Source organism: Nycticebus coucang, chromosome 22 (assembly GCF_027406575.1).
Source record: "Nycticebus coucang isolate mNycCou1 chromosome 22, mNycCou1.pri, whole genome shotgun sequence".
NCBI lineage: Eukaryota > Metazoa > Chordata > Mammalia > Primates > Lorisidae > Nycticebus > Nycticebus coucang.
Genome location: NC_069801.1, coordinates 40,327,987 through 40,351,871, shown reverse-complemented (window position 1 = coordinate 40,351,871; position 23,885 = coordinate 40,327,987). Strand labels below are relative to the sequence as shown.

Below are 23,885 nucleotides of genomic sequence, written 5' to 3'. Positions count from 1 at the left end.
CTGCATTTAATCTGGAAATCCTCTATCAAGGAGGCCCAGGATTAACCCACTGGTGCTTTGCTCTCAGGGCATTACTGCTGCAAGGATGTCCAGACAAACAGATGTGGCAAAAAAACAAAGTTCTAAAATATGGACACATTTGCTGTCTCATCTTTACCATGCTCTTTTTACTCCTCACCACCCCCAGCCACCTCACCCTATCTTTTCCTGGTCTCTGTTGTGTAGACTGTGGCCCCTTTCCTCATCAGCTCCTGAAGATCACTAATAAAGTGTGTTAGCAGGCTAAACTTTTTGTTTTTAGAGACAGAGTCTCACTTCGTCACCCTCAGTAGACTGCTGTGGCGTCACAGCTCACAGCAACCTCCAGCTCTTGGGGCTTAGGTGATTTTCTTGCCTCAGCCTCCCCAGTAGCTGAGACTACAGGCGCCCGCCACAACGCCCAGCTATTTTTTTTTTTGTTGTTGTTGTTGCAGTTTGGCCGGGGCCGGGTTTAAACCCGCCACCCTCGGCATATGGGGCCGGTGCCCTATTCACAGAGCCCCAGGTGCCACCCCAGGCTAAACTTTTTAGGCTGGAGGCCTGAGGAGACTCCAGTGAACCTCATGATGTGTCTGTGGGTTTTTTAGGCCACACTGCCTCTCAGCCCCAAGTCTGTGCCACTGTGCTGTCCCTCTTGCTTCCCTAACTTGATTTGCCTCTTTGATCATTACATGTTCATTCTTTCCTATCTCTGACAGACCGTGTATGGGAATTATATGATATATGTATATATGATATGTATATATGTATATATGATATGTAGAGAAGTGTGGGGAAGGTGTAGAAAATTTAATCAATGATAGGACAATTGGCTATCCATTAGGGAAGAAAAAGTTAGATCTTCTATTTCTTAAATCCCCCCCACATGCCAGGTTAAAAAGTTAAATGTAAAAAAATAAAGTATTAGAAGAAAATATAGAGAAGGTCGAGATATTAATCTTAGAAGCTATAAGGAAATGCCTGACAAAATTTAGACATCCCTCAGGAATCTGACTTAACTTACCCAAAACTAAGTTCATTATTGCCCCCAAATTTATACTTACTCTGCTTTGCCTTATCTTAGTGAGTGGTGCTAAGATCCTAGACTCATCCCTCCCCCAGCCATCCTCATTAAAGGTTGTTCATTTTACTCCCTAAAAACTCTCTTGCCTCCATCCACTTGTGCACATCATCAGTATATTTTCACCTCAATCTCTACCATCACTGGCCTAGTTCTGGGCCACCATTTCTGGCCTGGACCACAATATAGTCTGCTAATTGATCTCTGTGCCTTCAGGGTTAACCCCCTCCAATTCTTTCTTTACATCTGAGGATAATAATTCTGAAACACTGATCTGGTCCCCTCCTTCAACATGCTAATGTTCATTATTCTCAGAATAATAAAATTTTAAGCTCCTTAGATTAGCATTTGGGTTCCTCAGGGTTTCCTTTAGTCAGTCACTGACTTTGCCAGCTTCATCTCTAACAACTCCCTTGCTGCTGCTTCATCATCCTCCCCCTTACCCTACCATCTGGTAAACTTAATTTGTGTGTGTGTGACATTCCACATTTCACCTCCAGAAATGTACCTATACTGTTCCTCCTGCTGAGAATGTCTTCCTCACCTCAACCCCAACTTGCCAGGCTAGCTCCCTACCCCATCCCCTAAGATCTCTGCTTAACTTCTAGTTCTTCCAGGAATGCTTTCCGGATCCTCACATAGAACTAGGCAACTTTTCCATGCCTCCTTTTATCATAGTGCTTCATCCCTGGCAAGGCTGTTTCTAAGCAACTGGAGGGCAGGGAGCTACAGAGTCTTGCACATCCTTCCAGGGGTCCTCAAACTACGGCCTGCGGGCCACATGAGGCAGTGTGATTGTATTTGTTCCTTTTTTTTTTTTTTACTTCAAAGTAAGATATGTGCAGTGTGCACAGGAATTTGCTCATAGTTTTTTTTTTTTTTAATTATAGTCCGGCCCTCCAATGGTCTGAGGGACAGTGAACTGGCCCCCTGTTTGTTCAAAAAGTTTGAGGACGCCTGCGGCTTAGACTTAAGCATGGCCTGTGAGCAAACAGAAGGTGTCAGTACATGTTGCTGAATGAGTGAGTGCATGAATGAATGGTCCTCCAAGAGCTTCTTGGGTCCCTAACCTCCTGAGGGTCTCACTGGCTCAGGCCCTGCTTCCTGTCCTCTACTGTGCTATTTCCAAACCAGTGCAGCCAACTGGAACATGTCAGCCCCAGGTTGTTTGCCCCGTGTCAGCTCTCACTTGGTGTCCTAAGTGATGCGAGCCACAGTGCTGCTTTGCCAAATAGATAAACTGCCCTGGAGTTCACCCAATAAGCTTATCCTTCCCTGTTAGGTGCTAGTCTGCTCATCTCCTGGCTGAGGGATTTATGCAGCTGTATCCCTCCCGATGTGGTCTTGGCAATATAAAACTGTTTCCAACATTAAGAATGTTGGGTGGCTCCTGTGGCTCAGTGAGTAGGGTGCTGGCCCCGTATACCCAGGGTGGCGGGTTCGAACCTGGCCCCAGCCAAACTGCAACAAAAAAACAGATGAGCGTTGTGGTGGGTGCTCATAGTCCCAGCTACTCGGGAGGCTGAGGCAAGAGAATCGCCTAAGCCCAACAGCTGGAGGTTGCTGTGAGCTGTGATATTACAGCACCCTACAGAGGACAACAAAGTGAGACTCCGTCTCAAAAAAAGGAATATTAATGCCCCCCAAAAGAAAAGTGTTATCTTATCACAAGTTGATGATCCTACAGAAACATAAAAACAAGTTAGCCTTCTAGAATTTGAAGGTGAGGAAGATCTACTCTTGGGAGTTCTCTATTATGAACCCAAGGCTGTTACCCCATAGTAGCTTTGCTGGCCTCATTAGCATAGTGAGAGGTGCCAGAGGCAAGTTTACTAACCCAGGTGGCCCCAGAGCTTCAAACAGGATTCTCCAATAGGCTATGTTGTCACCAGACTCACCCTGCTGCTGTCTCTCTCTGAACTTTTGGCCCATTACATGGCCTAGGTCTTACTCTGGTGGTGATTCTGCTGAATTTCCTCATTTTGTAATTGTGCCATTTACTTTAAAAAAACTACTCAGAGGGCGGCGCCTGTGGCTCAGTCGGTAAAGCGCCGGCCCCATATACCGATGGTGGCGGGTTCTAAACCTGGTCCCGGCCAAACTGCAACCAAAAAATAGCCCGGCGTTGTGGCGGGCGCCTGTAGTCCCAGCTACTTGGGAGGCTGAGGCAGGAGAATGGCTTAAGCCCAGGAGTTGGAGGTTGCTGTGAGCTGTGCGAGGCCAGGGCACTCTACCGAGGGCCATAAAGTGAGACTCTGTCTCTACAAAAAAAAAAAACAAAACAAACTACTCAGTAGTTTGCACATCAAACTTTAAGGCTTCAAGGCCTAGAAAGAGTCTCGAGCTGGAAGCCCTGCCATTCCATTGACTTGCTAGGTGAGCTGGAGCAATTTTCTTCCTCTCTCTGGGTCTCTCTTTTTTATAGTGGATCAGTTGCAACAAGTGAGCTCCAGAATCTCCATTAAACAGGATCAGTAGTCAGGGTTTGTGGAGTGATGTCAGTTTCATCAGGTGTGCTGGCCCATATTTGTCATCTGTGCCACAGATTATACAGAGTATACTTTCTCACCATTGGCTCAACCAGAAAACTAGCATCTTTGCCATCTCTCTTCAGGAAGCATAAAGGACAGCAAATGCAAATACATGTGGCTGCAACATCTTGCTCAGGCTTCACAATAATGCTAAGGCCATTATCACCCCTTGTGGAGGAACCTGCAGTTTAGAGAAAACAAGCACTTGCTGCAAGCTGTGCAGCCAGTGGGTGGAGTCAGGATTGGAAACAGGTCCCTCTGACTCCAAAACCCACTTTGTCATTTTCAGAAAATAGTGGTTCCTTGGGATAGAAGTGAGGGATTGGAGGTAGAGAGTAGCAGAGACCAGAAATAGCAATCAGTTTTTGCAGAGCTTTTCAGATATATTAAAGTGTAGAATTTCTTTCCTTTTCTTTTTTTTGTCAAAACAGAGTTCTCGCCTGTGTCCTGAGCAGAGTGCAATGGCGTCGTAGCTCACTGCAACCTCAGATGTGGGCTGTGGGCATCCTGCTGCCTCAGCCTCCGAAGCTGCTGGGATTATAGGCGCTTACTTAGACCCCTGGCTGGGTTTTTCCATTTTTTTCATGAGTCGGGGTCTCAGTCTGGCTCAGACAAGCCTCGAACTCCTGAGCTCAAGCAGTCCTCCTGCCTCAGCCTCCCACAGTGCTGGGATTACAGGCATGAGCCACTGCACCCAGCTATTTATTTTTTTGAGACAGAGTCTCACTGTCACCCTCGGTAGTGTGCCGTGATGTCATAGCTTACAGCAACCTCAAACTCTTGGGCTTAAGGGATTCTCTTGCTTCCGCCTCCCAAATAGCTGGGACTACATGTGCCCACCACCATGCCCAGGTATTTTTTGGTTGCAGTTCTCATTGTTGTTTAGCAGGGCTGGGCTGGGCTCGAACTCCCAGCCTTGGTGTATGTGGCCGGTGCCCTGCTCACTGAGCTACCAGCACTGAGCTAAGTGGGTAGAATTTAAACTTCGGACAAGGTGAGCCACTGATCAGATTTAAAGAGGGAAGAACATGATCAGATTTGTGTAAGAAAGATCAGTTTGGCTACAAGAGAATAAATTAGAGCAGCAGTTCTCAACTTGTGGGTCACGACTCACAGGAACTGTATTAAAGAGCTGTGGCGTTAGGAAGGTTGAGAACCACTGGATTAGAGGGAGAAAAAGTAAGGCTGTTGTAGTAATCCAAGCAAGAGATGATGACATATTCCAAGTATATATAATTCAAAAAGGGAGAGAGATGATGGGGTCTGGACTAGTTGGGTGACTGGCTGCAGAACGAAGGGAAGTAGATGATTAGAGTAAGCAGAGAATATCTGCAGAAGGTACTGCTTGATTAGATTTGAGGAGTGAGGGAGAAGGCAAGGTGGCCCTCTGACTCCTCAGGTTTCTTGTTTGGGCATTTAGGGTGCAAAATGGTGTTGTTCATTGGGATGGGAAACACCAGTAACAGCTGGGGGAGGAAATTAGGAAATTAGTTTATTGTTGGACATAATGAGTTTGTATATCTAGAAAGAGATGTTCAAGGGGCTTAGTATGTGGTCTGGAGCCCAGGAGAGATCCAGGCTGGAGATAGTGAACTTAGAGTTGCTGAAGCTCAGGATTTGGATGAAGTCATCCAGTGTATGAAGTAGGGAGAGGTCAAGGACAGAGACTGGGGCATGTGGCCAGGCACAAAGGAAATCTGTGCCTGCCCACTGGATGGCTGCTGTTCTGGGGGTCGGGGCTAGGACATTCACTTGGGCCAGGGGAAGCAGATTGAACGATTTGTCTAGCAATGAGGGAGGAGCCAGATAAAGTCAATAGAAAACTAATTTTCTTTTCTGCTGGAAGAAATGAGGTGTGTGGCCGCTGGGTAATTGCAGATAACGAGGGGACTTATTCTTAATATGCACAGCAGCTATGGTCCCTAGAGTGCAGGAGACAGGAAGGATTGGAGGTGCCCTGACAGGGCCAGGTTTATTTGGGAAGAAAATCACCCTATCATAGCCCCTCCACCAATGCCATCTCAGCCACTGAGCCCCTCATAAGCCCTCCCCCTCCCCCTCCCAGGCCACTTCCTGTCCCATTCCCCTTCTTACCAACTGTCCAGCTCCTCCTGCCACAGCCCCTCCCTCTACCACCCTCTACCCCCACAGCACAGGCATACACACTAAGGGAGACAAATGACGGGGCCTCAGCTGAGCGGGGCGCATGTTCGGCCCATAAACCACGGGGATGGGTCACGTCTGGAGTTGCCATGGCCGCCACTACCCACCCATCTGTCTATCTGTCTTCCCACTGTTTGGCCACACACCAGACTTCATGGCTTCCTGAGTCCCTGGGGAAACATGGTGTCCTCTCTTCATGCCCACTTCTCCTGAAGGTACATCCACACTGAACCCCGCAAGACAGGTTAAGCAGGGTCCACAGAGCTGGTGTGTAGCCAACCACAGACTCCATTTTCTCCCACAGCCCTTTTCTCATACTGGAGCTTCCCCCTACCAAGGCTAAGATCCTGGCAAGGGTGGGTCTAGGGCCTCAGTGGAAGGGGTTGGTCTTTGACAGATGCAGAGGCCTCCTCATCCCACTTTGATGTTACCCTCTACCCCATGCTTGACTATGACATTGATATGCGCTATTTCCTCAATCACAGCCTCAATTCCATGAGGGTTGGTGGCAGCTGAGGCCCTGGTTATGGCCCAACAACTAAGAGAAGTGGGAGAGGAGTAGGAGGTGAGGGGATGGCAAGTGGTAGCTGCTCTGGGCAGCTGAAAGAAAAACTCTGGCTGTTTCCTTCTTGGCTTACTCCAGTAAGCTCTGGGCAGCTGCACCTCCTGCTGGTGGTGGTGGTAGTGGATGGAACAAGTCCTGGTCCATGTCCATGATTCTGAGCCTCTGGAGTACCTAACTCTGCAGTCTCCAGGATTCTAGGACAGTTGAACACTGCTTGTGACAAGAGTCTGACACACGTTTTACCTGAGGTATGGGCAGAGACAGGGCCCAAGAAGGTGACCAGCAGCCACTTTGAGCCTACTGGAATGGAGGCAGGACTTAGGCTTATGTACACAGGAGTGTCCAATAGGGAGTGGATGGCCAAGGCTGTGAGGACCTTCCCCAACCTGTCTGGGGGCTGCACAGGAACAGATACGTAGGCAAGGAGCTGTCTGAGCACTCAAGCCTGGGGCATAGGGCCTGGTGCTGAGCCTTGTGCCTTGTCACTAGTGATTATGGCTTGGGTCACGTCTCCCACACACACGAAAGTGCCAGCAAAGTCACCCTGGCCATGGGCGTGATGAATGGCCGCACAGTAATGAAATGGAGACATCAAGGCGGGTGGCGGGAAGACGGAGTGTGGCGGACGGGCCGTCCTCACGCGGCGGCAACAAGAAGGATCGCCCAGCGGCCGGGGGCCGTCAAGGGAGAAATTACACATTTACTCTGCCTTTTTCTTACTGCGACGGCACCCATACATCACCACTGCGGCCGGGGCGGGACACGCTGGCCAATTTCCAGCATGAATTATGGGACTGAGAAACATTGAGACCAGGCTTCCTGCTGGCCCAGCATCACCCAGCCCAACCTGAAGCTGGAGGTGCTGCCACCAGGGAATAGAACTTCTAGCTCTACAGCCTGTCACTCCTGAATCCAATCCTGTTTCTCTCCCTTGTAAGAGCATCTTTGGGCACAGGGAAAGGATCTGGGGCCCATCTAAATGTCTTCTCTTCTTTTTAGATGACTGCAAGAACATTGCCAACATCATGAAGACACTTGCATATCGAGGCTTCATCTTCAAACAGACATCGAAGCCATTTTGATTGGCCAAGGACAGGGCAACTGTTTGGCCTAGTCCAGAATCCTCTCCCTCTCTAGAGGGGAAAAGGGAGAGTGGCACAGCTCTGCATCCAGAGTGTCCCCCCAGTTGCCCTGTTGGGTTTATGCCCTGGGCAAGGGCTTGGCCAACTTGGCCCCTCTGGAGCACTTTTTGTCCCCCAACCCCACCCCTTAATCTCAGCCCAGTATCAGCCCTTCCCATTGTGGGCCTGGGCTAGGGGGACCCAGGCACTCACTGCCTCCTCCCTGGTATACAGGCTTCTGCTGGGGCACCTAGCCCCCTATGCCCCTTCCCATCCATAGTGCATGGTGTGTGGTGCCTCCAGGGCTCCAGAACAGATCAGGCCCCACCTTGTGTCTACCCCATCCCCGCTGTGAACGTGCCACTGAATAAAATCGGGGAAACGAGGCCCTGGGTGTGTGTGTAAAACCATCTGTGTGTGTTAAGGCTATTGCTGTGCCTGGCACTGTCAGGCTGTGAACGTGGGTAGTGTGCTTCAGCTCAGGCTGCCTCTGTGCCCAAGGCCATCAGCAAGTGACTGTGATACCCTCACTGAATATACACAAGTCTGTGGAAGTGTGGGGACCGTCTAAGCTCAAAGCTGCTGGCATCTGAGGTCATTGCTGTATAAAACTATGGAGGTTCAAAGGTGCAGAAGGTTTGACAAAACTAGTAGTGGTTAGTGGTCAGAGGGCTGCTGAAGGGCCTGAATGCAGGCAAGCCCCACTACCACCCTGTGCAGTGGCAGTGTGATCCCCTCTTAGCCTACTTCTCACAGCCAGAGACAAGAGAAGTGGTGGAAAGGAAAAGGAAAGAAGGCCAGTCCAACTTAGCAGATCTATTTACACAATAGTGTCACCCATGCACCGTGTGGCCTCTCATGGCTTCTTGGCTTTCTTCACAGAAGATGAGCTGGAGGCTGACTCCCTTCGCTTCCTCTGAGGAGACACAGAAAGTGTTGAGGTCAGTGGCCCCAGGGCCTGAGTCAGGTGGCGGTGTGTGCACGCGCGTGTGTGTATAACACTCTTGGGAGGATGATGCCTGCCTGTTCCACCCTCAGTCTCAGACACATGGGCGGGGGGGGGGGGGTGATCATTCCTGTTGCAGCACTAGAGGGAGTGGATCCAGGGCATGCTCTCCTAGCCCAACCAGGTTCTTACCGAATTGGGGGTGAGGGGCGCGCCCACCACATCAATGATGGTTTCCTTGGTGGAGTCAGGGCCAAGTCCAGGTTCAGGCACCGCTGGCTCAGCAGAGGCTGGGGCTGGGCCCGATGCTGGTGTGGTGGGGCCCCCCAGCACGCCGGCCCGGGCCAATGCCTCATGACGGTGCCGTAGCATCTGCAGCTCATATTCACAGTTGGCACACGCCTGCTTTAGCTCATAGAGCAGCACCAGGTCGCTTCGCAGCTCATTGAACATGTGCACCAGCTCCTCCGTTGGTGTTGGGCTCAGCTCTGCAGGTGGTGAGCAGCACAGGGTAGAGCTCGCTATGGTGGGAGGCCAGCACTGCGAACCCTCCCTACTACCCAGCCTTCATCCACAGTCCTGGGTAGATATAGCCCATGGGGCTATCTCCACACTCACCCACACCAAGCTCCAGTAGCATCTGTTCCAGGGCCTTGATCTTCTTCTGTCCCACAGAGCTTGGCAGCTTCATCTGCAATGACCCAGGCAGCTAAGGTCTCTCCCCAACAAAAGGCTTAGGATGAAGGGGACTGAAGGCAGCAGGGGGTTAGGGGATGGAAAAGAGAAAGTAATCCATGAAGGTAGCTATGGGCTAGAAAAGGGAATAGCCAGGAAATGGAATGTAGTGAAAGCTGTGGCCTCGGCTTGGCTATATCCTCCTGAGATCCTGGGGAGGCCACAATTGTCTGCAGCAACCTCTCCTACCACTCCAGCCCCATCTGCCTGCAGGTCACAGGACTCAGAAAAGTCCAGGGCCCAAACATTCCACAGGAGGTGACCCACATACCCGCTGGCTCCGCAGTGTGACACCTGCAGACTTGAAATCTGGAAACTTGATGCCTGCAGTCTCAGGAACAGCCTGGAGAAGAAGGCATTATGGAGACCAAGGTGTTGCAGGGAATGGGCCTAGGATTAGTTTCAGTACCCCACCAGCTCTAGGTGCTCTTAGAATCCTCCACTTGTGTGGGGCCCTATGCCAGGCAACCCTCTACCCTGAGCTGGGCTGGCTTAGCCCCCACACCGGTTTCTCAGCCTCCTTTTTCTGGGGTAGCTTCTTCTTAGGGGCCTTGCGTTCTGTGCGCCGCTGCTCTGCAGTGGTGTCTGCTGCTGTAATCAACTTCTGTAGGTCTTGGCTACGTTTCTCCCGCTCCTTCTTCCGTGCTTCAATCTTGCGCAGCTCTTGTAGCAGGTACTCCTCCTCTGCCACCTGGGGAAGTGAAAGATGGTAGGTGTGAGGGCAGGTAGGGTGGTGATGGATGCTGGGCTGCCTGTGAGGAAACATGAGAAGTGAGGGATCATGAGGGAGGTGAAGGGCCATGAAGAGTAGGGGAATGACCCACATAGGAATGGGTAGGGGCAGGTAACAGCATATCTAGGGAGAGGGAGATAAGGGGATGGAGAAGAAGCATGTGGGGCTTGGGCTGACCTGCTCTGGGGTCCGGTTGTACAGACGTTCTAGCTGTTCCTTCCGCCGTCGCTCATGTCCAGCATCAAATACTGGTATCTTGAGGTCTGTACCTGGCACAGCCCGCACATTGGCAAGCTTAGCACAGATGTGGTAGTATCGCTCTTTCAGGTCCTCCACAGAACGCTTCTGAGGATCAAGACCAGGCATGGGAATGAACATTCAGGGGCACTTGGAGGAGACGGCATGAAGGTCAGTCCCAAGGGTTGGGCATACATATGCAGATGCACAACAGCTCACCTTGAACTGCTGGTGGTCATACCGGTCGTGGATAACTACAAAACGCAGGTCAAAGCGGCGGCTGAGGTCAAAGAGGTGATCAGTTTCTGCCTTAGTCCAAGCATCATCATGGAGATAGAGCTGGTACTCCTGCTCCGAGTACACAGGCACCTGCACAGTCTACTGGCAAGAAGCGATACAGCAGAGACATGTCCCCGTGACCACAGCTACTTCTGTTTATTACCTGCTCCTGGGCTAAACAAAAAGAAACCCTCTGCCTGTTCTCTGCAGGGCCGGCCTGGCATGAGGAAAGAGCCCGTCTGTTTGACCACAGGCCCTTAGGAGGCTTTGGACCTGCAGGCTGCCTGATTCAACCCAGGACCAACTTTATTCTGTCTTCAGCTCCACAGCCCCAGCAATGGCACACGCTCCTGCCCCCATGGTTAAGGGCCCCACATGTGAGCGCTTCTGTGGAGTCCCCAAAGTCAACACTGGGGTAGGGCAAATGTCTAACACCTGGAGAAAGGCTCAGGAGCCTCTGGTCCATGCAACTCTTATCTAAGGCACTACTGCCACCCAGTGGTGACCGGGGGACTTGCAGCTTCCCCAGACTCATCAAGGTCACAGAATCCAGGCCTGAATCCTAGTCTCAACATATGCAACCTGCTGATACCCCTTCCTCTCCTCTCCATCCCAACTCCCAGGACTCCCTTAGAGACAAACAGCATCACCAGCTTGATCTGGCAGAGATCAAAGAAGGAATCAACGCTAGACTGGACCAGGGAGTTTCTCTTCTCTGTTAAAGACCACAACTGGCTCTGAACCTTCCCTCAAGACCTGTATTTTCCAGCTGCCTCTTAGACATTTTGAGGTTCACACATACCTCAAACTCAACATGCTCAGTACTGAACATCACCTCTCCCCAAATATTTATCTTTTCCAGTCCAGATCTCAGTCCATGTCACCATCACCCAACCTAATTGCCCAAGCATCTTTAATTCCTACTTTTCCCCTTGACTCCTCCCCTTCACCAAATCTGGCTTTTACCTCCAAAATTTCTATCTCCATTGCCACGTTCCAGTCCAGAACACCACTATCTTTTGCCTGGATCAAAGAAATAGCCTCAGTACTGGTCTCTGCCTCCACTCAATCCTCCTCCAATCAATTCTCCATCTGTAGACTTGGATCTCTTCCAGGGGTCCTCGAACTTTTAAAACAGGGGGCCAGTTCACTGTCCTTCAGACTGCTGTAGGGCCGGACTATAGTTAAAAAAAAAACTATGAACAAATTCCTATGCACACTGCACATATCTTATTTTGAAGTAAAAAAACAAAATGGGAACAAATACAATCACACCGCCTCATGTGGCCCATGGGCCACAGTTTGAGGACCCCTGCCAGTGCTACTTAACAGGTAGTCTATTGCTGTTTGCAGTTACCACTGACCTGTAAGAATGGAAATTGAAAGTAGGCATGGAAAAGTTTTATAAAAACTATAATCTAGTTATAACATACTATAATCTAGTATGAAGAAAACAGATTTGTATCAATCTCTGATGGAAACCAAAAAGAAAACATCCTTGACCACAGATAATTTTTTTTTTTTTGTAGAGACAGAGTCTCACTTTATGGCCCTCGGTAGAGTGCCATGGCATCACACAGCTCACAGCAACCTCCAATTCCTGGGCTTAAGTGATTCTCTTGCCTCAGCCTCCCAAGTAGCTGGGACTACAGGCGCCCGCCACAACGCCCAGCTATTTTTTGGTTGCAGTTCAGCCGGGGCCGGGTTTGAACCCGCCACCCTCGGTATATGGGGCCAGCGCCTTACCAACTGAGCCAGAGGCACCGCCCGACCACAGATAATTTGAGACACACTATCCTGGTGTTCTAGAATACACATCTCATCATGTCATCCAACAATCCCTTATTAGACCACGTGGGCAAGCATAGTGGCTCACATCCATAATCCTAGCGCTCTGGGAGGCTGCGGTAGGAGGATCACTTGAGGCCAGGAGTTTAAGACCAGCCTCAGAAAGAGTGAAACGCTGTCTGTATAAAAAAACAGAAAAATTGGGTGGCACCCGTGGCTCAAAGGAGTAGGGCACCGGCCCCATATGCTGGAGGTGGCGGGTTCAAACCCAGCCCCGGCCAAAAACTGCAAAAAAAAAGAAAAATTACGGCTCAGCACCTGTAGCTCGGTGGCTAGGGTGCCAGCCACATACACCGGAGCTGGTGGATTTGAATCCAGCCTGAGCCTACCAAACAACAATGACAACTATAACTAAAAAATAGCCAGGCGTTGTGGTGGGTGCCTGTAGTCCCAGCTACTTAGGAGGCTGAGGCAAGAGAATCACTTAAAGCCCAAGAGTTGGAGGTTGCGGTGAGATGTGACGCCACAGCACTCTACCCAGGACAACATGGTGAGACTCTGTCTCAAAAAAAAAAAAAAAAATTAGGTGTTGTGTAGTCCTATCTACTTGTGAGGCTGAGGAAGGAGTTTGAGGTTGCTGTGAGCAATAATAACACCACTGCACTCTAGCTCAGGCAATAGAGTGAGACTTTGTCTCAAAAAAACAAACAAACAAACAAAAACAAAACAGGGCGGCACCTGTGGCTCAAAGGAGTAGGGCGCCGGCCCCATATACCGGAGGTGGCAGGTTCAAATCTGGCCCCGGCCAAAACCTGCAAAAACAAAAAACTCTCAAAGGGTAGGGCGGCACCTGTGGCTCAATGAGTAGGGCACTGGCCCCGTACACCGAGGGTGACGGGTTCAAACCCAGCCCCGGCCGAACTGCAACAAAAAAATAGCCGGGCCTTGTGGCAGGCGCCTGTAGTCCCAGCTACTTGGAAGGCTGAGGCACGAGAATTGCCTAAGCCCAGGAGGTGGAGGTTGCTGTGAGCTGTGTGACACCACGGCACTCTACCCAGGGTGACAAAGTAAGACTCTGTCTCTAAAAAAAAAAAAAAAAGCTCTCAAAGGCTCCACCTCCAACATAAAGCATCTTCTAGATCAGTAATTCTCTACCTGTGGGTTGTGACCCCATGAAGAACTGTATTAAAGGGTCACAGCATTAGGAAGGTTGAGAACCATTGTTCTAGATAATTCAGAAACTCTTCAAGAGCAAGGGTTATCCAGTTCATTTCCTACCTTTAGGGCTCAGCATATTATAGGTAACAACATTTACTAACAGTATAAACACACGAATAAATGGTCTAGCTCCCTCCCATAGCCACTGTCCCTCAGGGGTTTCCAGCCAAATGACTAGCAATTTCTGGAACATACCAGCCCCACGTACTCCCCCCTCAGCTTTTGTTCTTGCCTGAAATGTTCCTTCTATCTATATAACTTTTTCATTCTTTTGATCTTTTTCAGGTATCATCTCTTCTGGAGAGTCTCTCTAGTTTTCCAGGTGTGGTTAAGTTTTCTTCCTATGGGCTTGGCACCTGTAGCATAGTGGTTATGATGCTGGCCACATACAGTGGGGCTTGCGGGGTTGAATCTAGCCTGGACCAGCTAAACAACAATGACAACTGCAATCAAAAAATAGCCGGGCATTGTGGCGGGTGCCTGTAGTCCCAGCTACTTGGGAGGCTGAAGCAAGAGAATTGCAGAAGCGCAAAAGTTTGAGGTTGCTGTGAGCTGTGACACCATAGCACTCTACTGAGGGCGACACAGTGATACTGTGTCTCAAAAAAGTATTCTTCCTGGGCGGCGCCTGTGGCTCAGTGAGTAGGGCGCCGGCCCCATATGCCGAGGGTGACGGGTTCAAACCCAGCCCCGGTCAAACTGCAATAGCCGGGCGTTGTGGCGGGCGCCTGTAGTCCCAGCTGCTCAGGAGGCTGAGGCAAGAGACTCGCATAAGCCCAAGAGTTAGAGGTTGCTGTGAGCCGTGTGATGCCACGGCACTCTACCCGAGGGTGGTACAGTGAGACTCTGTCTCTACAAAAAAAAAAAAAAGTATTCTTCCTATGCATTTTACTTGCATTTCATTAAAAAAAACCTTAGGAACTATGTAGCCAGTCCTCTCAAGGAGGTCATAGTTAAGTAAGGAAGACATTCTCTCATCCATTTCACAAGTATTTATCATGGGCCTGTAATACCTATACAGAGACACAGTGGTAAATGATGACAGATGAGGGTCTTAGCCTCTCAGAGCTCACACTCCAACTGCAAAAATAATTTTTTTTATTTATTTTTGCAGACAGTCTCACTCTGTCACCCTGGGTTATGGTGTCATAGCTCAAACTCTTGGGTCAAGTGATCCTCTTGCCTCAGCCTCCCATGTAGCTGGGACTACAGGCACCTGCTACAATGCCTGGTTAGTTTTTGTATTTTTAGTAGAGATGGGGGCCTCACTCTTGGCTCGGGGTGGTCTCAAATTCCTAATCTCAAGCAATCCATCTGCCTCAGCCTCCTAAAGTGGTAGGATTACAGGTGTGAGCCACTGTGCCTAGCTTGTAAAAATAATTTTAGTACAGTGCAGCAAATTTGATGACAGAGGTATACTTAAGAGTATAACAAGTGACACCTGATCCAGCCTGGGAACAAGAGATAGTCAAAGACGTAAATTAGGCCTGGGTTCAGTCTTACAGTTACATAGAAGTAAACTAGTGAGGAAGACAGAGAATCCTGGGCAGAGGGAGCAATACAAACACAGCTATGGGAGAAAGACAGCCTAATGTGCATGGGCTTGGTAATCAGAGACATGTTGGGAAAACAAAGGGAGACAAGGCAACACCTGTGGCTCAGTGGGTAGGGCGCTGGCCCCATATACTGAGGGTGGCGGGTTCAAACCCAGCCCCGGCCAAACTGCAACAAAAAAATAGCCAGGCATGGGGCGGTGCCTGTGGCTCAGTCAGTAAGGCGCTGGCCCCATATACCGAGGGTGGCGGGTTCAAACCCGGCCCCGGCCAAACTGCAACCAAAAAATAGCCGGGCATTGTGGCGGGTGCCTGTAGTCCCAGCTACTCAGGAGGCTGAGGCAAGAGAATCGCTTAAGCCCAGGAGTTGGAGGTTGCTGTGAGCTGTGTGAGGCCACAGCACTCTACTGAGGGGCATAAAGTGAGACTCTGTCTCTACAAAAAAAAAAAAAAAAAAAATAGCCAGGCATTGTGGCAGGTGCCTATAGTCCCAGCTACTCAGGAGGCTGAGGCAAGAGAATCGCCTAAGCCCAGGAGTTGGAGGTTGCTGTGAGCTGTGTGACGCCACGGCACTCTACCGAGGGTGATAAAGTGAGACTCTGTCTCTACAAAACAAAACAAACAAAACAGGGCGGTGCCTGTGGCTCAAAGGAGTAGGGCTCTGGCCCCATATGCCGGAGGTGGCGGGTTCAAACCCAGCCCTGGCCAAAAACTGCAAAATAAATAAAGAAATAATAATAAAGAAAAGAAAAAAACAAAGGGAGACAGGAAGAGCCTGGCCAAGTTAGCAGAAGCCAGCTGCCACAAGACCTGTCTCCTGCTGAGGAGTTTAGAATTCATCCTGAAGGTGATGGGAGCCAATAAGGTTCATTTTGGTCATGTTTCTCTTTAACAAAAACCACACTGGCAGCAGTTAGGACAGAAGAGTGACACAAGTCTAAGAGACCAGGTGGCAGATTTTAGAAATAATGCAGGTAAGAACTGAAAAGGTGGGGAGACTTGTGACTTGGGTCTTCCCCTTTGCCAGCTCTGGTGCTTTTTACTCCTTCTGTATTCCTTTCTGTCTAATAAAATCTTATCTTACAACTAGAAAAAAAAGAAAGAAAAGAAAAAAGAACTGAAAAGGCCTGACCTAAAACAGCACAGTGAAAGTCAGAGAAAGTACAGACTATAGAGATAAAAAACCATAGGACTGGGTGGTGCCTGTGCTTCAGTGAATAGGGTGCCGGCCCCATATACCGAGAGTGGCAGGTTCGAACCTGGCCCTGGCCAAACTACAACAACAACAACAAAAATAGCCAGGCATTGTGGCAAGCGCCTGTAGTCCCAGCTCCTTGGGAGGCTGAGGCAAGAGAATCGCTTAGGAGTTGGAGGTTGCTGTGAGCTGTGATGCCATAGCACTCTTACAGAGGACAATAAAGTGAGATTGTCTCTAAAAAAAAACAAAACAAAACCATACGACTTGGATGTGAAGGGTGAGGGAAGATGCTATCATAGGTGATTCCCATGGTTCTGGCATAAACAAAAAGTGGATGGAGAGTCACTGAATGAGAATAGGACACCCCAGGAGAAGACATACTGAAGAGGAAGATCATTAATTCACTTCACTCCAACCTCATTCTCCACCCAGTAGTTACCATCATCTTTCTAAAATTTAAAACTGATCCTTGGCTGGGTGCAGTGGCTCATGCCTATATAATCAAAACATACTTGGAGCAAAGGCAGGAGGGTAACTTGAGGCCAAAACTTCAAGACCAGACTAGGCAATAAAGCAAGATGCCATCTCTACAAAAAAATCTGTAAAAATTAGCTAGGCATGGTGGCATTCACCTGTAGTCCTAGCTGTTTGGGAGGCGGGATCACTTGAGCCCAGGAGTTTCAGGCTGCAGTGATCTGATTGTGCCACTGCACTCCAGCCTGGTGACAAAGCAGGCCATTGTTTCTTAAGAAAAGTAAATAAATAACTGATCCCGACACTATTTGCTTAAAGTTTGCCCCTGGCTACCTAAAGACATCAGAGCAAAGCCCAAATTCCTTAGTCTGTTTGCCAAGGCTCAACCTGGCCTGGCCCCTGCTGATCTCTCAATAGCCTACCCTGGGTTTAGACTTCAACAACATGGAAATGCCCACAACGTCCCATACATATAACCTTTAAAAAAGGTTTTATTTATGCCTTTGCTCATACTGCTCCCTCTGCCTGCAAGTCACTGCACTCCTTTCCTACTACTATCTGGTGACAATATCCTTCAAGACTCAACCCAGGCTCTAACTACTCCAAGAAGCTTCTGTGACCTTCGAGTACTCCCAGTATAGCAGATAGCCCACCCCTGGCCCTAATCCCAACAATATGGAGAAGTTTTTTGAGGGCAGACATTGCATCTGATTAATTTTTGTGACCTCAATACCTAGGGCTCGACTTGTCATGGAATGGTATTTACTAAATACAAAATGAGGCTAGGCGCCTATAGCTCAGTGGCTAGGGCGCCAGCCACATACACTGAAGCTGGCAGGTTCGAATCCAACCTGAGCCTGCCAAAACAATGACAACCACAATCAAAAAATAGCCAGGCATTGTGGCAGGTACCTATAGTCCCAGCTACTTGTGAGGCTGAGGAAAGAGGATGGCTCAAACCCAGAAGTTTGAGGTTGCTGTGAGCTATGACACCCAGCACTCTACCAGGGTGATAGAGTAACCCTGCTTTAAAAAAAAAAAAAAAAAAAAGATTCAGTTCAGGTTCTGACTACTCCATCTACTCTGTGTGTATCTGCCACAGGGACTGAGTAGGTAACCATGGCTGGGCCTCAACATGCCCCTGGATCCAACCCTAGGAGACTGGAATGCTTACAAGAGTGGCTCAAAGTGAGAGGGCAAACCTGGCCTGTTTCCGAATGAGGCAGCTCACCTTATTGAACCTGGCAAAGGGGTAGTCCTTCCCTTCCTCCGCTGCCCGTCTCCAGTGGAAGAACATAGCTCCATCCTTGCGGGCTGGGTTGGTGAATGGCATCCATTTCCAGGGCCGCACCTTCTTGGAGCCCAACTTGGCCTTCACTGTGCGGTAACCCTGACCAGTGTCACTGGGTAGCAGTGGAGGTGCATCCCTGGAAGTAGGGTTTAAGGAGGTGGGAGGTTAGAATCAGTAGTTGTATAAGAGAGCACTTGGGCTCAGGGAGCTGATCTACCCTTGAGCAAGAAGTCAGGTCCTAAAGCAATAGTCTGAACTTCTCCTGCATCCCACTAAGCAAGCAAGAGCCCTGGCTTAGGAGGGTAGGGGGAAAAAAGGAAAGAACTGGAAGAGAAAACTAAAAGTTAGGGACATGGCAGGTGAGTCAGGGGCCAGAGCATGGGGACTTGGGATACCAATACTTGCTTCTTGTCAGAGTAGAGCAGTGCATAGACCTCCCGATGCATGCCCTCTGGCCTCTTGAAAGTCAATGTCTCAGAGGACTTCTTGGACTTTTTCTGAGGAAGGAAACCACAGGAAGGAACCACTGCCTAGATCCCCTTTCCTGAAAATTCTTTAGTCCAGCTCAATCCCCAAACAAACCAGTACCACAGGTACAATGACACACATACTGACATACCATAAAGTCACAGAAACCCACTCACAGGGACTTCCCCAGTCTAAGCAGGCCATTCCCCTCACCATCCCACCATCTCTCAGACTGTTATAATGTCTCTCACCACCCAGTATCTTACAAATGCAATACCCTCGTGATCTCCATCCCACGGAGTCTCACCTCTTCTGTCCCATCTCATCAAATGCAACACATACTCTCGGTCCCTTTATGTCACACCTTTTTACCGCCCATCTCCCCAGAAGTGTAGCACCTCATCACTTCCCCCATCTCTCTTCCGTTGTCAACCCTCCCCACCGCGTCACTCCCCCTACGCTCTCAGAAGCCCCTGCTACCTTGTCCGGGTTGATAATATCCTTTTTGCTGATGGTGCCAGAAGCTGCATCCCCTTCTGGACCCCCGAGTTCTAGAATGTCCCGTACATCCGCGCCCGTAGCCATCGCGCCGGGGAGATGGGGGAGCGACCCGAGGACAAGGGTCAGTGCCTGAGGAGGGACCAGGCTCGGGTCAGGGGACAGGGGACAGGGTCCCTGCAGACCCAAGTGGGGGCGGGGCGAACAGGAGAGCCGGGAGGAGAATCGCTTGAGCCCAAGAGTTTGAGGTTGCTGGTCCGGGTCAAGTCAAGCTTCTGGCTGTGTTTTGCCTCTTGAGTGTTCCTAACGGATCCATCAGCCTCCTCGCCCCTAACCCCCGCACCTGGGTCCCCCGGTTGCGTTCTCTGCTTCCGCTCCCCTATCCCAGCAAAGCCGCGAGCAGACAAACTTCCGGCCGTGCTCATTAGAAATGCGGCCGACCCGAACACTTCCGGTCTGTGGTGGCGGAAAAGGAGTCGTCTGGTAGCCTAGGGTGCGCCTAGCTCGTCACTGTCCTGTCCTGTGAGCCCGCCAGGGTTGGTTCGCTGTCTGCTTTCTAGCATTTTACCTATACGTCGTTCGGTTGCATCTCAGACAATGAAAAGAAAGTCCAGAGCTCTGCGACCTTGAGAAGCCACTTAATTTATCTGAACCGGTTTCTTCCTTTGCAAAATGGAAATTGTTATGGTACCCGCCTAAATGAAATAGCAATAATGCATGTAAAACATTAGCACAGTGTTGGGAACATTTACTTTTTTTGTTAAATGAATTAATGATATTAATTGCCCCTGTTCATTAAGTAATTTTTTTTTTTTTTTTTTGAGACAGAGTCTCACTACGTCGCCCTGGGTAGTAGAATGCTCACAGAACCTCAAACTCTTACGGTTACTCAAGCGATTCTCCTGCCTCAGCCTCCCGAGTAGCTGGGACTACAGGCGCCTGCCGCAACGCCCGGCTATTTTTTTGTTGTTGCAGTTGTTGTTTAGTTGGCCCGGGTTGGGTTCGAAGCCGCCACCCTTGGTGCATGTGACTGGCGCTGTAACCACAGTGCTAGGGGCGGGAGCCTGTTCATTAAGTGTTTGGTGTTTTTTTTGTTGTTTGTTTGTTTTTTTGCGGGTTTTGGCCGGGGCTGGGTTTGAACCTGCTATCTCCGGAGCCCTTCTCCTTAGAGCCACAGGCGCCGCCCCTGCTCATTAACTGTTAATGTGTACCAACCACGGTGGTAAGCTTGTGAATGAAGAGATAAACTGTGATAAGCTTGGAGGTGAAGAAATGAAAGCAGCTTACCAGGGTGACTGTCAGTAGGGAGTAACCTCACTTGCTCCTCCGCTGATGGAGGTGGCTATGGGTAATGGCCTTGTGGGCTTTGCGGGAGCTGGCTTCCTGGAGCTTCACTAGTTCAGGAGATAGCTGCACTAGTTTGAGTTACAAAGAGACTCAAAACACTGCCCCAAGCAAGCAACAACTAGAAGATCCCTGGAGAGAGACAGACAGGAGATCCTGAAGAAAGGCAGAGGGACAGGGGAAGCAGCTCCCAGCTTTGGCCTCTGCAGATCAGCCTGTTAACATAGCAAACACATGGGCAAAAAGTGAAGGGGAGAGGGGTGGGGCTTGTTAAGGCATTAAGGAGGCCAGATCCCAAGCCAAGACTTACTGAAGGAAGATCCCAGGCTCGGCACCTGTAGCTCAGTGGTTAGGACGCTGGCCACATACACGGGGCTAGAGGGTTTGTACCCTGCCTGGGCCTGCTAAACAACAATGACAACTACAACAACAACAAAAATAGCCGGGCATTGTGGTGGGCGCCTGTAGTACCAGCTACTTGGGAGGCTGAGGCAAGAGAGTTGCATAGGCCCAAGAGTTTGAGGTTGCTGTGAGCTGTGACCCCTTGGCACTCTACTGAGGACGACATAGTGAAAATCTGTCGCTAAATAAATAAATAAATATCCCAGCAGGGACTAGAGGAGCAGACAGCCCGCACAAGTTAGTTATAAATGTTGTAGCCCAGTGGTTCTCAGCCTTCCTAATGCCTCAGCCCTTTAATACAGTTCCTGTGGGTCGCAAGGCATAGGTTGAGAACAGCTGTTAGCCCATTCTGACCTAGAGGATGGGGATACAACAGTTGCAGCCATGGCCTGGAAAGACTCCAAAATTTTGGAGAATGAGGCCTGGAACTACAAACCATGCCCTGTTCTTGGGGCCTGATTTTTGTGTGGATCCACTGAGTTCCAAACAATTTCTGGGGAAAGCCACGGTTTTCCAGCAGAAATTGCCCACAGGGTAAGAAAATGGTCCCTGGTGGCATAAACAGAGAATTGAGAGAGGGCCTCTTGCCTCTGCCTCAAACTCTTGGCCCAAATTGGAGTTGATTGTGTAATTATTTGTTCAATATATATCTCCCTTGATAGACTCATTTCTGAAGATAGGGATCAGAAATGAATGTATGTGCCAGGCTTTATTCTAGATTCTGGGGCTGTAGTGGGTAAATGAGATGCAAATATCTCCTGGTGCAGCTTATATTTAGTGGAGGAAGAGAAAAACTGAGCATATAGACAGTAAAGTTGATCATGTAAGTTTTGATGACAAGAGCTATAAAGGAAATAAAATAAGAATAAAAGGATGGCTGGGGCGGCGCCTGTGGCTCAGTCGGTAAGGCGCCGGCCCCATATACTGAGGGTGATGGGTTCAAACCCGGCCCCGGCCAAACTGCAACCAAAAAATAGCCGGGCGTTGTGGCGGGCGCCTGTAGTCCCAGCTACTCGGGAGGCTGAGGCAAGCTTAAGCCCAGGAGTTGGAGGTTGCTGTGAGCTGTGTGAGGCCACAGCACTCTACCGAGGGCCATAAAGTGAGACTCTGTCTCTACAAAAAAAAAAGGATGGCTGGACGTGGTGGCTTACGCCTGTAGTCCCAGCACTGTGGGAGGCCGAGGCGGATGGATTGCCTGAGCTCAGAGGTTCGAGACCAGTATGAACAGCAGTGAGCCAGAGTAAGACCCCATCTATAGTAACATCAAGAACATCGCCAGAGGAATATAAAAAAAAAAGAGCACTTCAAACGAAGAAGAATGAACAAGGAAGTTGAAATTAAAAATAAAAAAAAATTAAAAAAAAAGAATAAAAAGATGGAGGACTACTTTACTTGGTGTGATTAAGGAAGGTTTCGGAGCTGGGATTTAAATGATGGAAACAGCCACAGAATATCTGGGGAAGGAATGTTTTAGGCAGGAGGGAAAATATGTGTAAAGTCCCTAAAATGGAAAGCACTCTTCATATTGAGGAGCTAACTCAAACTTTTGGCTCAAGTGATCCTCTGGCCTCAGCTTCTGAAGGAGCTGGGACTACAGGCACTTGCCATGATGCCCAGCTATTTTTAGAGAAAGGATCTCGCTCTTACTCAGCCTGGTCTCAAACTTGTGAGCTCAAGCAGTCCACCCGCCTCGGCCTCCCAGAGTGCTAGGATTACAAGCATGAGCCATTGTGCCTGGCCCATAATACTTAATAAGATATGGATAAAATAGACACTAACATACACTGTTAGTGAAAATGTAAATGATCTAATGTTCATTAATTTATTCAATAAATACTTGTTTGGTACTTAATGTGTACCATTAGATACATCTCACTATATGGCAAGCACTGGGCAAGCTCTTGGATATACAGCAGTAAGGAACACAACCATGGGCTCGGCGCCCGTACCACAGTGGTTATGGCACCAGGGACTACACCAAGGCTGGCAGGTTTGAATCCGGCCTGGGCCAGCTAAACAACATCAACAACTGTAACAAAAAATAGCCGGGCATTGTGGCGGGCGCCTGTAGTCCCAGCTACTTGGGAGGCTGAGGCAAGAGAATCACTTAAGCCCAAGCATTGGAGGTTGCTGTGAGCTGTGACACCACAGGACTGTACTGAAAGTGACATAGTGAGACTCTGTCTCCAAAAAAAAAAAAGAACACAACCATGTTCTCTGCCTTCAGTGAGTTAGTGGCTGCCTCTCCCTTTTATAAATGTGTATATGTAGAGAAAAACTTCTGGAAGGGAATAAGGTAAGGTAAAATGATGGCATCGTTTTTTTTTTTTTTTTTGGTTTTTGGCCAGGGCTGGGTTTGAACCTGCCACCTCCGGCATATGGGACCGGTACCCTACTCCTTGAGCCACAGGTGCCACCTCGCATTGATTGTTTTTATATAGGCAGTTTATATTTTTTTCCTTCAGTCTATAGGCATTTTCTTTTTCTTTTCTTTTTTTTTTTTTGGAGACAGAGTTTCACTTTGTTGCTTTCAGTAGAGTACTGTGACGTCCCAGCTCACAGCAACCTCCAGCTCTTGGGCTTAAGCGATTCTCTTGCCTCAGCCTCCCAAGTAGCTGGGACTACAGGTGCCCACCACAATGCCCAGCTTTTTTGTTGTTGCAGTTGTCATTGCTGTTTTAGGTGGATGGGGTTAGGTTCAAACCTACCACCCTCGGTATATGAGGCCGGTGCCCTACCCACTGAGCCACATGCGCCACCCGGTCTATAGGTATTTTCTAAATTTTCTATAATAAATGTGTATATCTTTTTTTTCTTGAGATAGAGTCTCACTGTCCCTGTACTAGGGTGCTGTGACATCATAGCTCATAGCAACCTCAAACTCTTGGGCTGAAGTGATACTCTTGCCTCAGCCTCCGTAGTACCTGGGACTACAAGTACCCCCCATGATACCGGTGAGTTTTTTTCTATTTTTAGTAGAAACAGAGTCTCATTCTTGCTCAAGCTGGTCTCTGACCCCTGAGCTCAGGTGATTATTCGCCTTGGCCTCTCAGAGTGCTAGGATTACAGGTGTGAGCCACAGCGCAGACCTTTAGAGGGTCTTTTATAATACAAGGGAAGGAGGGAGGGAAGAAAGATAGACTCTTATGCTATAGAGTGTGGATAGGGCCAGACTGAGGAGACTGATTAAGGGGCAGCTGTGACTGTTTAGGCAAGAGATGCTGGGGAGCTGAACTAAAGCT

The 23,885-nt window shown here is 49.2% G+C and overlaps 2 protein-coding genes across 12 annotated transcripts in view; one reads left to right on the top strand and one right to left on the bottom strand.

Moving 5' to 3' along the window:
- ERI3 (ERI1 exoribonuclease family member 3) overlaps window positions 1–7,865 on the top strand; it is a 139,467-nt gene extending 131,602 nt beyond the window's left edge. For all 10 annotated transcript variants that reach the window (XM_053577433.1, XM_053577431.1, XM_053577428.1 and 7 more), the window contains one exon: window positions 7,358–7,865. In XM_053577433.1, the coding sequence (XP_053433408.1) occupies window positions 7,358–7,387 (30 nt within the window). In that variant the 3' untranslated portion in view covers window positions 7,388–7,865. The remainder of the gene's footprint in view (window positions 1–7,357) is intronic.
- Window positions 3,663–19,332, bottom strand: DMAP1 (DNA methyltransferase 1 associated protein 1). Of its 2 annotated transcripts, none has more exons than XM_053577423.1 (11): window positions 18,880–19,295; window positions 18,337–18,428; window positions 17,872–18,067; window positions 10,350–10,508; window positions 10,071–10,238; window positions 9,666–9,851; window positions 9,432–9,503; window positions 9,044–9,116; window positions 8,618–8,913; window positions 8,304–8,395; window positions 3,663–6,026 (listed from the first exon to the last, which is right to left on the bottom strand). In XM_053577423.1, the coding sequence occupies exons 1-10, from the start codon at window positions 18,982–18,984 to the stop codon at window positions 8,336–8,338; spliced, it is 1,407 nt and encodes a 468-aa protein (XP_053433398.1). In that variant the 5' UTR covers window positions 18,985–19,295; the 3' UTR covers window positions 3,663–6,026; window positions 8,304–8,335. The 2 variants fall into 2 exon arrangements, with proteins under 2 accessions (XP_053433398.1, XP_053433397.1); XM_053577422.1 differs by lacking the exon at window positions 3,663–6,026 and having other exon boundaries at window positions 8,281–8,395; window positions 18,880–19,029; window positions 19,241–19,332.
- Window positions 19,333–23,885: the final 4,553 nt, after the last annotated feature.